We start from the raw sequence: 13,816 nt of genomic DNA, 5'->3' as shown, positions 1-13,816 counted from the left end.
TCCATTTCTCACCTTCTTCTGCCTCCACACTGTCACCCTCCTCTATTAGTCAACAACTATTATCTTTCAGGGTTCAGCAGCGTTGAGTCACTGCCCACGACGGATCACCTGGCTAAACCCAGGGGGTTCAGCTTGTTTTCCCAGTGAGGATTTCCTGTTGCAACATCCAGGATTTTATAAATGTTAGGGCGATGTAAACAGCTGCCAAATTAACAACAGGAAACATACAAACTTGGGACCCATGTGGTTTTCCTTTAAATGATCGTGGAATTAAGAGAGGCACCAAACCATGGAGATCAGGTTCTAAGCCTCCCAGCTGCTGTTCTCCTCGCCAATTAAATGACGTTCAGACTATCACATAATGCTGTTACATGAACCTTCTGTGGCGCAGGGGGGCTATATGCTCACAAGGCCATCCACACACCTCAAGGGGGATTAACAGAAACCAGGATCAGCAAACTGATCCTCACTGAGAGCCTCAGGGAGAAAGGGGAAACAATATACCTCCGTCCTCACAGAAGAGCCCCTCACCACTTAATTCTGGCTGTACACAGAATATAAATATATTCTAATTCTATGAGCACTGGAAGATGTCAGCCCTTCCCTTATAAAATACCTGTTTTTGTATCCACTTGCTGTGAAAGCAACAGGGATTTTTTTTTTTAAAATACCAAAATCGGAGAGGCAAAGAGCAGAGCCAATGGACCCCTTCAGTTCATGTGTGTCCAACAGAAAACAGCCTCCAGACCCACAGAAGAGTCCAAGGCTTGGACCTGGAAAGGAGAGCCTGGAAAGAGAAGACGGTCGGGTAGTTTTGTCACAGGTAGGGAGGCAGCTCAAATGCTCTCAGTGGGAGGGAAGACCTAGGCCAGCGAGGAGAGGAACAAAGAATCAGACCTGGGTGCAGAGACACACACTGTTCTCAATAAATCATGGCCTGGCTCTCTCCTGACTGATTGGCAGCATTCTGGCATAGCCAGTAGCATCGAGATGTGTGAATTATAGTCACACAAAGCAGTTGATAAAGGAGTGGCTTGGCTAAGGCTTATGGACAGAATATAGGCAACTCCACCCCAGAAAGGGTGAATCTTATATGAGTGTCACTTAAGTAAAAAAAACCCCACACGCAGTAGTAAGAACCAGGCAGCAACCATAAACCAGTAGAATCTGTTGCAACTGTCATGGCTATTATTCCCAATGCAATCTAAACATATTGTCCCAGATCTCCTCAGCACTAGATGCTACTAACACATGCTTTCTAGAGCTGAAGGTCACTACCCCCAGCGGATAATGAAGCAGTCTGGGGGCAGGCAACTATGGCCATTCAGCTCATCACTAGATGGGAAGGAGATCCCCCACTTAATTTATTTTGTAACATGAGGTTGCTGGAAAAGGTTGAGACCCACTGCACCAGGTGAATTCCACTCTCAACAGAAGACCCATACGCAACCATTGAACAGGCTCTGAGCAGTCTATCTGTAATATTGATTAGCACTCCTTTGAAAATGCAAATTTCCTCTAAGCCATGCGTCCTGCTCCACATCCAAACTTTTATAACCAAGGTGGTGTAATTACATTCAGTCCCGGTTAATCCATTCACTCATTTTATCCAGATATCAGGGGATTCAAGAGAAGGTTTCACCAATAGTTCCACTCCGAGAACAACCGAGACAGCAAACCGATTTGCATTAACCAGGACTGACAGCATGCTGTCCACCAGGGAAACCCACTTGGCCAATTCTAAAATCAAGCACTTCTATCTGAAGCCTAGATAAAGAGCAACATTTCAGAAACACAGACGCGTACAGTAGGTGCACCCATGTGGTTAGCCACACATTCCACTTCATTCCGAGGGCAACTACCGCTAGCTAGGCAAAGGCATATGCAGCCATTCACTTTGCATCTCACTACATTCATATTTAGCACAAAGATGAAACATGGCTTCTATTCCAGGAAATTAGTTTCAGGGATGCCACTTGAACAGGCTTGCACAGGGCCAGGACCAAGAGGCTGGTAGATGAAATGGATCTATTTGGCTACCGGCATTGTGACAATGAAAACATAGCTTTTAATTTTATTCTTTGCTCCCCACCCTGCGTACGAATGAATTCTGTAATGTCCAAACCCCTCTCTGAGGTATGTTTTTCTTCTTCTGTCTTCTACCCCATTGAAAAGGGTTTAGCTGCCAGCTGTGCTCTGGGTGGAAACAGATCAAGCAGAACTGTCACAAGGGGAGCTGGCCCCTTTCAGGGACTTTGGGTACTTGTGCCTTGTTTTCCCCTGAAAAATTGAATCAAGGAGCCCCGTGTGAAGCCCTGATTGGAGTAAGCATTACAGGTCACAGGAGGAGGATTGGCTGGAAGTGGCACCTGTGATGAAGGACCTAGATGCAGGCTCTCCAAGCCAGCCAGGCACAAAGCCTGGGTGAGATATCTGCAGGGAGTAGGAAGTGCCAGGCGACACTCTGAGGGTGAGGGCTGGAAAGGTCATAAAAGCCCTGGGAAGGGAAGATGGACAGTTCTGTGAAAACCCTGCTGACAAGGGAAGGACCTGATAAACAGGTTGAGGTTTCTTGTGCTGGCTTCATGGGTGGAGGGGGGAATGGATCATCTATCATACATATTGTGTGTGGTGTGTGAGTAGCAGCGGGCACAGGAGAGGAACCAGAGGTGAGGAGGTGCATGCAGACTAGTGGGGGAGTAACACACTGTGACAAGGACACAGACAGATGTTCATCTGTCATGTCATTTTGGCAGACACAAAACAGGTTGCAAAAGTTGAAGGTCAGACTGCCGGGTGTGGGTGTCCACGAGGGAAGGCAGGTGGCATTCAGCACCAATAAGGGGAATGGAAATCTGATGCAAGAGTTCAAAGTCAACTGGGGTAAGCACTGAACTTTGCAGTTCATATATTCAGTTGGAATAAAATCCAAGGATCATGTTGACCCTCGGGCAGCTGGAACTCCCTGATATTCTATCCACTGCATGATGTAGTGTCAACAAACGCACAGAGACCTGGAGTGTAACGATACTAAAAAGGTGAAGCCACCACAGACACCATTTGCTTTCATTTTGTCTCAATCCCTAGAACAGGTGACTCTCTTACCGAAGTCCATGCGGTCCTTATGATTGCGCTGCAGAAGACCCAGCAGCAGCTGCCTCAGGTGGCTGGATGTCTCCCTGGGGATGCTAGGATTTTTAGAGAGTTTAAAACAAAAGTTAAAACTTATAGACACCTTTAACAGCTCTTAAATATGAGCGAATGCAAACTAGAAACATCACCTTGCACCTGCTGGGCTAGAAACAGAATGCATGTCCATTGCAGAGGAACTGAATGAGGAAACCACTATTTTTGTTCCAGTGGTTCTCACGCCCAAATCCCTGTTTTGCTAGTGTTAAAGCTCTGGCTACTCTACGTTTAAAGACCTCTTCCATGAGCATCTGCAGAGCCTTGCTTTTGAGAATGACTTTATAGTGATCTGATTGGGTTCTCAGTGGTTTCTATTTCATGTACGACATGTATCACAGAGTAAATGAAACAGCTCACCAAGAAGGAGCACTTTATTGGATGGAAGCTTCCTGTTAAAACCCACAATGGTTCCTGGAGATCAGCATTACCAATTTACTACTGATTTCACTACATTTTTATGTTAAAAGACACAGATAGTTTACATAAGAACAGCATCTGCCCTTAAAAAAATTATCTGTTCAATAGTATTTTCAGTGGGTGCCCCAAAATTTGGGCCTTTGCCACCCACAAGGAGTTAAAATTAATGCAGTATTTCCCCACAGTATGTAAAAATAAAAGTGGGATAAAGGCAAATGCCTTGGGGGGGGGGGAAGGTGTGTTGTGTCCATTTTTTTAAGGGCAGTCACAGCACAAGAAGCAAATCAGTCGACCCCTGCTACCTCCCAAGGTGGTGGGAGTTGAGCTTAGATGCCTGGGGCCAAGTTGTTGATACACAGCCGCACCAGGAGGGGCAGAGAATCACTGTATGTATGAGGGAGGGGAACAGGTAATTCAGCTTTTGCGTGAATGGACAGAGCATTGTTGATTTCCCTCAGCGACTAGGAAGGCCAGCGCTGGGGAATAATGGCTGAGACCTGCCCCCAGAGAGAGCAGAGCTCTCCAAATGAGATGTAGCCAGATCTAGGCTCTGTCAGCATTAGCTCCGTTTATCACAGCTGGACAGAGCACCATCCCTGCAGTCGAACAGCCTCCCCTCCCTCCCTTCGTGGGGGTCAGCTAAGGTAATGCCACGCGCCATCTGCACAGGGATTGTAACTGCACAGAGCCCACAGCCAACCACTGTCGTGGAACACACAGCTTGCTCCGGCCCACCTCCGCAGAGCAGGGTCGACCCTCCCCATGACAGGCAGGAAACAAGCTTAACTTTGACAGGGGGAGCAGATACCTATTTACCCGTCTGGCAATTCTGCATTAGTTCCACCTTCTCCCTCCCCGGCGTAGATATGAATGAAAACAAAGTAAAAGGAGAGCGGCTGGGGCCAGAGGGGAGAGTGCTGGCGAGCATTAACACTGTCTTGCTCAGACAAGAGTGAAACAGAAGCTGTTAGGCAAGATCTATTTAGGAAGGCTTTGAAACTAGTCAGTTATTTTTTCTGCAAAGCCCTGGGCCTCTCTCAGAGGAATTCGGACCCAGCAATTCCTAGAACACAGTCTTTGCAAGCATCACACCAGCCTTGTTTGTGCAGAAGGAAGTGTTTTGCAATCTCTCCCAGGCACAAAACATTACCCAGGAGAGGGTATCTGGACCTCCAGAGAGGATGCATCTAAGGATATGTTTATGCTGCAATCCCGGGGTATGATTGCAAAAGATGTAGCACAGCTGATCTAATTTTAAGGTAGCCAGCACAGGTCCCAGACCAGCAAAGCTGCAGCAGAGAGAACTTCAGCATAGGCTAGTCCCACGAGTAGTTACCCTGAATCCTGGGTAGGCTTGCAAAGCCTGCAGTAAAAGCCTATGCTGCCATGACTTCACAGCTCCTTGACCCAACGTAGCTATATTCAGCTAGCTCAGGTACATCTACACGAGCTGCAATCACAGCCCACAACTGCAGCATAGACAGACCCTAATATTAAACTGAGGCTACATGTGGTCGCAGCCAAGAGGATATGGTGTTCAAGGTAGTTGTCAGAAAGTGGTACCCCTAGAAACACACGATAGAAGTAGCCCAAGAACCATAGCTATGCGAGCTGTCCTGGATGATACGCCAGTGCTTATGGACTGCAGTCCCCGAGTACTGTGGTGGTAATTTATTTATCCATTGCACACACGATGGGAAACAGAAATAGCTCCTCTAAGACACAGCTTCCATTTTCTAGCAAGGTTCAGCTTTTTTGCAGTTTTACAGTCAAAAAAATCAGGCAGGTTAAGTGCAATGCCTAAGGTCAGATGGCAGAATGCACGCTCACTTTGAGCTGAGAGCATAACAACCAGCTGGAGAAGACATGCCCACACTAGCTCTGATAGAGGCACCGGGCTAAAAACAGACCGTAGCTGCAGTGGCACAAAGGGCTAGCTGCTGCCCCAAGTACATATCTGTTCAGGATGTTAGGCACGTGCTCCACTTGCCCTGCTGCGGGCTACGCTCCGTTCTCAGTGTGCTAGCTGGATCAGAGCCAGGGTGGGCATGGCTCCTCCCCTTGGGAATCACCCCCCCCCGCTTCACGTGTGGCTATCCCCTCTGCTGCCTTATGCCCTGTCTCTCAGAAGTTACAAGCTTGGCTACCCTACAGCATTGTTTCCCCAAGGCCTAGGCCAAGCTATTTAATATGAACAATAAAAACAATTCCTCCTCCATACCCCACCCAGAAGTTATTTTGACCAGTACTAAATTACAATAAAATAACGAGGCCGTCTGGCTTGCTGCGCCTGGTGCGAGCTTACCGCCCCAGAGTGGCATTTTACCCATCCGCAGTCATGTCAGCTCGTGAGGAACAGAGATTTCTACTGAGAGTTTAATGAATCTTCTCCTCCCTCTCCTCCACCCCAACCAAACTACATTTCTTCTCTGGTGACTATGCCAGTGGGTGGGGAACAGGTGTGCCAGGCTGATTAGCCCCGAGGAGAACATAACCAGAGGCTGGCACTGCCCAGGCAGATGAGGACGAGGGCTCTCGGGTGGTTTTGGGTTTCATTAGCCAGGCCGAGAAGACTGTTTTATCCAGGTTTACTCAAGAAATGGCACAGACTGTGGCACACATTATGAAGACACTCTCCAAAATCCATGAGTTGGAAGAAAAACGGTAACGCAAAAAAGACTGTGGGTCTGTTTTTTTGCGGGGCCTTGTTAATTCAAATGCAGCGCTGATAAATAAGGATGGCCAACCTCTGTCTCTCACTGTATCATTACCCGGTTTCATTTTTAATCACTGACTGCCTCCTTCGGAGTGCTCAGCAATTCACAATGCTGCCAGGGCAGAATGGCTCTACTGGTGGAAAAAGGCTTTTCCTGGAAGCGATTATATTTCCCAGCCATTAAAAGTGTACAGACTCATAGGGGAACATGGGTTTATTTTTAAGGGTGAGTGGGAGGGCACATCTGCTTCACTTTCTGCCACGGGCTCCTCCCACCATAAGGCTGTTCTGACTCCCATCATCCCTTGGGCTCTGAGCACAAGGAGGGGGCAGGGCTCACAACATTCAACGCTTTGATCACAATCGTCATTTTCATCACAAGAAAAGAAAGCGAAACTAAGTAATTCACGCATGTTGGCCATCGTTCTGGATTTATAAGCTTTGATTTCTTGACTTCCCAATACACTACCTTTTGTGGCTACTTTAAGAGATAAGCTAACCATATGCACCCTGACACAACAAACTCATGCCCTACAAAGTTATACACACTATTAAACTATACACCCTCTGCACCAATTCCATCTAGCAGCTTGGGGTATGTCGTCAGGTCCCACAGGACAGTTTATGGGCAGTCACTTTTCTTTTGTCCCACCTCAGTTAAATGTCATCCTTGAGCTTCCCAAGGTTCAGAGGATCTGGAGCGTGGGTTTAAGTCCATCTCTAGAAAGACTGAGGGAGGTTTCTAGAGGAGACAGCATGGCTCTCATTTAAGAGCACAGCAACAAAATAAAAGCTCCCACTCATTTAAAAAAAAAGGCACTCTGAATCAGCGACTTTGTTATTCCAGCAGTGAGTTCATACCACTCCGGGATGAAAGCGCTGCTCTCCTGACACACACCCTGGGAATTGGAGCAATTTCCACATGCCAGGGGCACTCACCCATCTCTGTGTTCCCCTCTGAAAGGGCTACAGGCTGGGGAAGTGGCTTTCCTGGCATGTGGGAAACTGGGTATGTAACCTACATGCAGTAAGTGTGTTACAGGACTAGTGCTGCTGAGAGAGCCTGCAGTATTGGATGCTGTGTTGGGAAGAGCTTGCAAGGGGGAAAACCATGGCTGCTCTCGAACCCCAGAGGTAGTACCTGACAGGGGAAGGCCAACTTGTACACAGAGAACAAGGCCCTTGGAAATCACTTGCAAAAAGCCTCTATTCAGCAGGGCAGCTTCCATAACAAGCATGTTCTAGGGTGCATGCAGCAGCGAAATGGGTGTATGTGGAGGAGACAGAGCCAATTCGGGCAATCTAGCAGCAGCCTGACACTCTCTGGACCACATTGCTGCTGGTTAAGGAATGTAGAGGCAGGTGGCCAAACATTTAAGTCATATCCCCAACATGATGAGCTGATGGCACAAGAGGACAGGTGTAAATACAGACAGAGTAAGCAAGTGGAAAAAAATAGTAATGCTGGAAGAATGCTTACTTGGGCATCAGCATCTTGTTTTTCTCATAGAAGAGACGAAGATCTTGAGGGCTGCTGGCCTATGAAGAAGAAAGAAAATGTGTCTAGAACAGCTTGCAATAACACAGAGAGGCGAATTATTATGATTTTAACCTATTTCACAATTGCTTTGAAGTGTACTGCGGTTGCTTTCCTCCTGCTGAACTAGCACTGAAAGCAGTTTCGATTTCAGGAGACCCTACAGATTGCAATACCCAGACTGCAGCGTGGACTGAAAATATAGTATTTCAGCCTCCTGTATTTTTGTCCCTGACCTGATTCTATTTGCTTCTCCTTTCCTGAAGGCTCAGCTTCATTTCCATGAGTTCTGCAGCTCAGTTCTAAGCTGCCCTAATAGCCTCTCCCAGGAGGCTATATAATTGCAGACGCCAGGAGTCCCACATGATGAATGGCAGCTCCTGCAAAGAACGTGGATTAGTGCTTCAGGGTCTTAAAAAAGGGGGCAGGGGAGATTGTTGATGTGAAGGGCAACAGTGGAGAACTCCAGTTCTCTTGAAAAACAGGGAAACATCAAGACAACCAGATCCTAGAGTCTTTTGCCAGCAGTTCTCAAGCTCCAGCTGTTATCACTGAGGGGAGACAGTTTCTGGTCATGATCATAAAGAAACCAAATTCTGGGAGAGACGAGAATCAAAAAAATAAAGTAACCCACGACGAGAGGTTAGCCTCCAACGTTAAAAATAAAGTCTCCAGGAAATAAGCAAAGTCCCATACAGCCTCCTCATGCTGTTCCGCTTGTGTTTGTTTTTTTATGAACTAAATAACACAGGACCTGTACATTGTCCCCAGAGCGTTCGTAGTGTGCAGAAGCTTTCAGCCTAGACCAATGGTCTCTAACGGAATGCAGTGGGGGCTGGCTGGGCATGCAAACCACAGACATGGAGGCGAGGGGGAACGGGGAAGAGAGAAGGGAAAGAGTCATGCTCTGGCCCGATCATTACTGCAGGAGGCACTGGGAGGTCACAGGCAGTTTGTCCTGACCCTGGGGATCAGCAGAGAACCAGGCAGATTTACCAAAAGACCTTGAGCCCTTCCTCCCATCCAGTTCCATTTCTGCACTGGAAGCATTTCAGGTCAGCTAAGATGCTTAAGGAACCAGCGGGAGCAATGCAGACAAACCGGACCATGGGCAGGTGTGAATGGTCACTGCTGCAGCACGCTTAGAGGTCGGACAAGCAGTGGCATGGTTGTTTTGCCATTGTGTTTAGCCAGCACTTCACAGCATGCCGCCCCTGTTTCAAACGGCACCTGCAGGCCTGAAGGTGAAAACTCAGCTAACAACAGCTACTGGGACAAATCGAAAGCTGAGTGAAGCCAATGGGAGACAAGTTGACTTCTGGCCCTTAGGGGGCTGCAAAACTTCAGCTGATCAGAGTTTGTGGCAAAGCTATTGTTTCTAAGCTCACACATGCGCTCATGCACACACACAGCTTCCTAAAGGGAAGCAGAGCTTCTCCTTCAGTGGAACAAGAAAGCTGTCCTAGATTTCCTTTCTGCGGCAGCCTATCCCTCATTATTTCATGGAAAGAGGTAGGACAAAACTGGGGAGCAGCGATATGCTCAGTTTTCCAGTTTCACAAAAATGTTAAGCAACCCCCTGTTCAGCAGAGGTGGTTGCTTCGCAGAAGACAATCCATGTGACGGCGTTCCCAAGCCTGGCAGTCTAACCTGATTTACTTCAGTATAAATCTGCATTTTTTTTTTTTACCCTTCCCCACATGGATTCCGCTCTGCAATTCGCATCTATTGTTCGTCCAATTTCAAACAAGCCAGGGCACACAAGGCACAGAAGAGGCTGGCAGCAGTGCGACGGGACACACACACACAGAACCCTACAAGTAGGAATACAGTTCCACAGTGATCAGGTTAAGTGCTTATTCATGTCAGCAAGAGATACAAGGATTGGCTGTCTTCTTTATTCACTCCCTGGTTCAACAGCTCAATTGTTTCAGACATACAATGAATCTCTGATCTATTTCAAACTAACATTTTGTCAGAAGCTTCCTAGAAGTAACAGCTGCAGTATATCACAGGAGCACGTCTTTAAAATGTAAGTTAATTGGGAGCATGTTTTCTGAGCACAAATAAAACCCTTTAACACAACTCCCCTGTTTTAAAATGTAAAAAGGCAGTTTAGGGATTATGAAAAGTTTGGACGGATAGGTTTGGAGAAGGGAGTCTTGCATTTATTTCCTGAACAGGTTTTACTGCAAGTTTCCCCCACACTGGCTTAGCGATGTGCTTCTCACCTGTTCTGGAGGCAGCATATCTAGAAGTGGAAGGGTGGTTTAATCCCTGCCCAACTAAACCTTGGTCCCTTAGCTAAAGCTGCCCAAGAGGGTCCTTACTGCAGCATTGGTAACTACGATGTAACAATGTGTCTGCTGGGAAATGGACTGACACTACCAAACCCAGTTCACATTGGCCACCAAACCCCCTCAGATAACACTTCTGATCACTAATGGGCCCAGACAGGCCTTCATCTTAGTGTAACCCCATTACTAAGCAACTGAGCCATCCAGCCCCACTCCTAGGAGTAAGCTAAGACTAGACCTACAATAACCATCTGGCTGCACAGGCAGTGCTCATCAAGGCTGTTGGGAGCACTCAGATGTCAACAGCCTATTGACTGCACTAACCATCCCATGCTTTTTTGGGCTAATATACTGCCCTTCCCGCCCCCACAAGAATAGAAATTCACAGGTACAGCTGGGCAAATAATGGCTGTTTCCATTTGCTGGAAATTCTGAAAAACTGAAAATAAGTTCTGTTTCAGGTCAAACCAAAACCAAAAAGTCGTGACGAACTCAAAAGTTAAAAAAATAAGAGTCTGAACCTTTCATTTCGACTAACCCATTTTGTTTGGATTTCAGGCACCTTGACAAAAACCAGAGAGGACTAGATTCACAAAACACTGGGGGAGGGAAGCAGGCAGATCACCTTTAGCCCCAGGTTCAATTCAATGGAGAAGAGATCTCAGCTTGGGTCTCCTACATTTCAGCAGCTCTCTCAAGCTCTCCTGTTCTATTGTATATAAATAATTAGTCATTGGAGCAGGTACTTAAATCTGTATCTCCCACAGCCTACGTGAGCATGCTAAGCACCAGCCTATCGCGTCATTCTCACTCTCTTCCCCTAGCTGACTAGCCACAACCTGCTGCTTCTGGTGTGCGTTTAAATCAGCACAGTTCCCCCAAATCCTGCAGAAACCAGCAGCAAGTCTAGAAGAGGAATTTCTCATCCCTAACAATACAGGACTGGTTCTGGCTAACTCAGTTTGGGGCTACAAAACCAGCCTGCTTTCCAAACAAAAGTCTTGTTTAAGTTCCAGGTCTAAAAACCTTCATCAGTTACACTGAAGGCTCATTTCACAGTGTAAATTCCTTATGTTGTTATAAACGGCACATAATCCTAGTACTTATCTAGGAGAATTAACTGGGAAAGAATAGCGCAGCAGGCTCACTGTATCAGGCTTGGAAATTAATTTTTCATCTAGCAGCTAGCTGGGATGAGAACACACACACACACACACTTAACTCTTTCAGAGCTGGCAGACCAGCACTTAAGTGTTTGAACTACTGCCATTGTCTGACATTTCTCTCTCATAGGCACATGCCACTGTCACACAGAGGATTCTGGACAATACCTGGCACAACGAATAGACAGGTACTGGGCTCCCCTGGAAAGATCTTACATCGGCTGGATGCACATGGTACCACTGAAAGCTTTAAAAGAGTTGCATCACAAACCTTAAACCTCCCTACAAACACCCCCCACGCCCCGGGCGCGCACACACATAAAACTGCACCCTGATTTTTCGAGGCGCCCTGCACTGGGAACTCCCAGGAACATCGAACATCAGTGGTACTTGTTCCTCTCAAAAATTAAATCAAGACTTTATGACCTGACCACGTCTTACAAATAAATCAAGGCCATAAGGAATCGAGTGATTTTTAACTCTTGTGCCTGGTTCGAGCTCCATCCCCAGTCTAACAGACAAGCCACTGGACTGGGACTCAGGAGTTTGGGATTCTATTCCTAGCTCCGTCGATGACCTGCCATGTCTCTAGGCAAATCTCTTCCACTCTGTGCCTGTTCTCCCCTCCTCCCAGTCTGCCTTGCCTATTCGGTCTGTAAGGTCTTTAGGAAGAGACTGTGTCTATGTATTTGTCCGGGGCGCAGCATAAAAGGGCTCTGATCTCTGTTGGAATTTCTAGACGTTGCTGTAACACACACAAAACAAAACAGCAAGAGCAGGGAACACAAAGTGCAAGCCCTCAGTCATATAAGGCAGAAAAGCCACAACTCTCAACTGCCACCTCATTTGTTAGGCCAGGCCTATTAACAATTCAACATTAATACAATGCTCAGCAAATGTGCCGATAGGGCTTATGCATCCTCTTAATCTCACCCCTCTGGCAGGCTTCTTGTTTTGTTTATGGACATGTTTAATAGACACAGCTCCTTGGGACAGCTTGGACAGTCACGCTACCAACTGTCCAGGTCTGACAATCAGACGTGGTGTGTGTGTTGGGTGGGGAGATGAATGGTGAAGTCAGAGAAGTTGGCTCAGGTGACCTGGCTGCTGTTCATTTTCATTTCTACAATAAAGAAGAAAACCCACCCACTCTCTTCTGCCTTGATTTGGCAGGTTACATTTCCCTAGCAGAAAAGCAAGGCAGTTGGACCCAGTCTTTCCAGATGTGCTAACTCCTTATCCATCCAGCCAAGTCCCTTGAAGTCTATTGTACGTTTAAAGACTCATCTTCTTGCTGAGAACAACCTTCTGCATGTACAGCACACCTGCGAGCCTCTCCAGATGTAGCAATGGATGCTCATAACAGGTGAAAGGCAGGCAGGCAGAAGTGGGAGGCAATGGATCCCGTATTCCATTGCACCGGGGGAAATGGCAGTCAGTCATTCTCTGGCTTGGCTTGAGGAATCTAACAAAATCTTAACCAGATGTGCAAGTGTCCTCCTTCCCAGGCACTGGCTAAATAAGCTACCTTGGCTGACAAACTTCCACCCAGAAGGGTGAAACGCAAAGGGACCTTGCCCTCTGAGACAGCAAAATCAACAGGAAATGGATCACTGCTGAGAGCCAGCCACCATCCCACACTGGACCCAGCCAGGTCTGGGACAGGAAGAGGGGGTTGCATTCCTCTGAAACATCAGGCACTGGCCATTGCCACAGGAAGGACACTGGACTAACAGGCTCATCCAGTTAGAGTGTCTCTGTTCTGCTTCTGGGTTATGTCAAGCTGCACTCAAGGCACACCCCAAGAGGTCTCCGATGGACAGTAGAAAGCAGGCACCTTTATGAGTGCTGGAGGGATGCAGCTGCCTCTTTACCTTCTTTCCTTGGCCGATCTGTCCAGGTGAGTCTGGGCACCCTAGCCATCTCCCCTCTCTGTGCAAATTTTGCTGCTCTGCAATCCGCTCAGAAATGTCAAACCTGAACCCTGCTTTATCCAGTCCACACCTACCAACGTTTGCATTCCATGCACTCCCCACTCTCCCAGCCTCTTTGCACAATTGATTATAATCAACTCCAAGACCTTCAGCTGTTGCAGCACCTCTTGCAAAGCCTCCACTGGTGCAAATGAGGACAAACTCCTTTAACTTTTAACTAACTCTCCCAGCATCTGCCAACGGGCAGGCTTCATTTGCCTAGAACTTACAACCCGGGAAAAGCGGTTGATAACCTCTGTCTTAAGTGTAAACACACGATCTGAACACACACACATACTCAGAGGACCATCTGGACTGGGCTTTGCTTTCTCCCAGATCAAACAGATTCGTAATGGTTACTGTAGCAACAAAACAGGGCTCAGTATTTTGTTGCCAAAGCACAACCCCCAAAAGACAGAGGCAAGGAAATCAAGACAGATGTGCAACATGTACCTACTAAAGATAAACACTCATTACAATCAAGATCTGAAGTCACTCTTCTCATGCCAAGGTGTTAGGTGACC

At 47.2% G+C, this 13,816-nt stretch overlaps 1 protein-coding gene across 8 annotated transcripts in view; it reads right to left on the bottom strand.

Annotated features, from left to right (window-relative positions):
- The window catches only part of ULK1 (unc-51 like autophagy activating kinase 1), a 102,722-nt gene that overhangs the window by 42,714 nt on the left and 46,192 nt on the right, over positions 1-13,816 (bottom strand). For all 8 annotated transcript variants that reach the window (XM_030583256.1, XM_030583254.1, XM_030583255.1 and 5 more), the window contains 2 exons: positions 7,803-7,861; positions 3,106-3,188 (listed from right to left, as the gene is read on the bottom strand). In XM_030583256.1, coding sequence (XP_030439116.1) covers positions 3,106-3,188; positions 7,803-7,861 — 142 coding nt within the window. The remainder of the gene's footprint in view (positions 1-3,105; positions 3,189-7,802; positions 7,862-13,816) is intronic.

The sequence above is a fragment of the Gopherus evgoodei genome, chromosome 13 (assembly GCF_007399415.2).
Source record: "Gopherus evgoodei ecotype Sinaloan lineage chromosome 13, rGopEvg1_v1.p, whole genome shotgun sequence".
NCBI lineage: Eukaryota > Metazoa > Chordata > Testudines > Testudinidae > Gopherus > Gopherus evgoodei.
The sequence above is the reverse complement of the archived record's forward strand: the minus strand, read 5'-3'. Positions and strand labels throughout refer to the sequence as shown.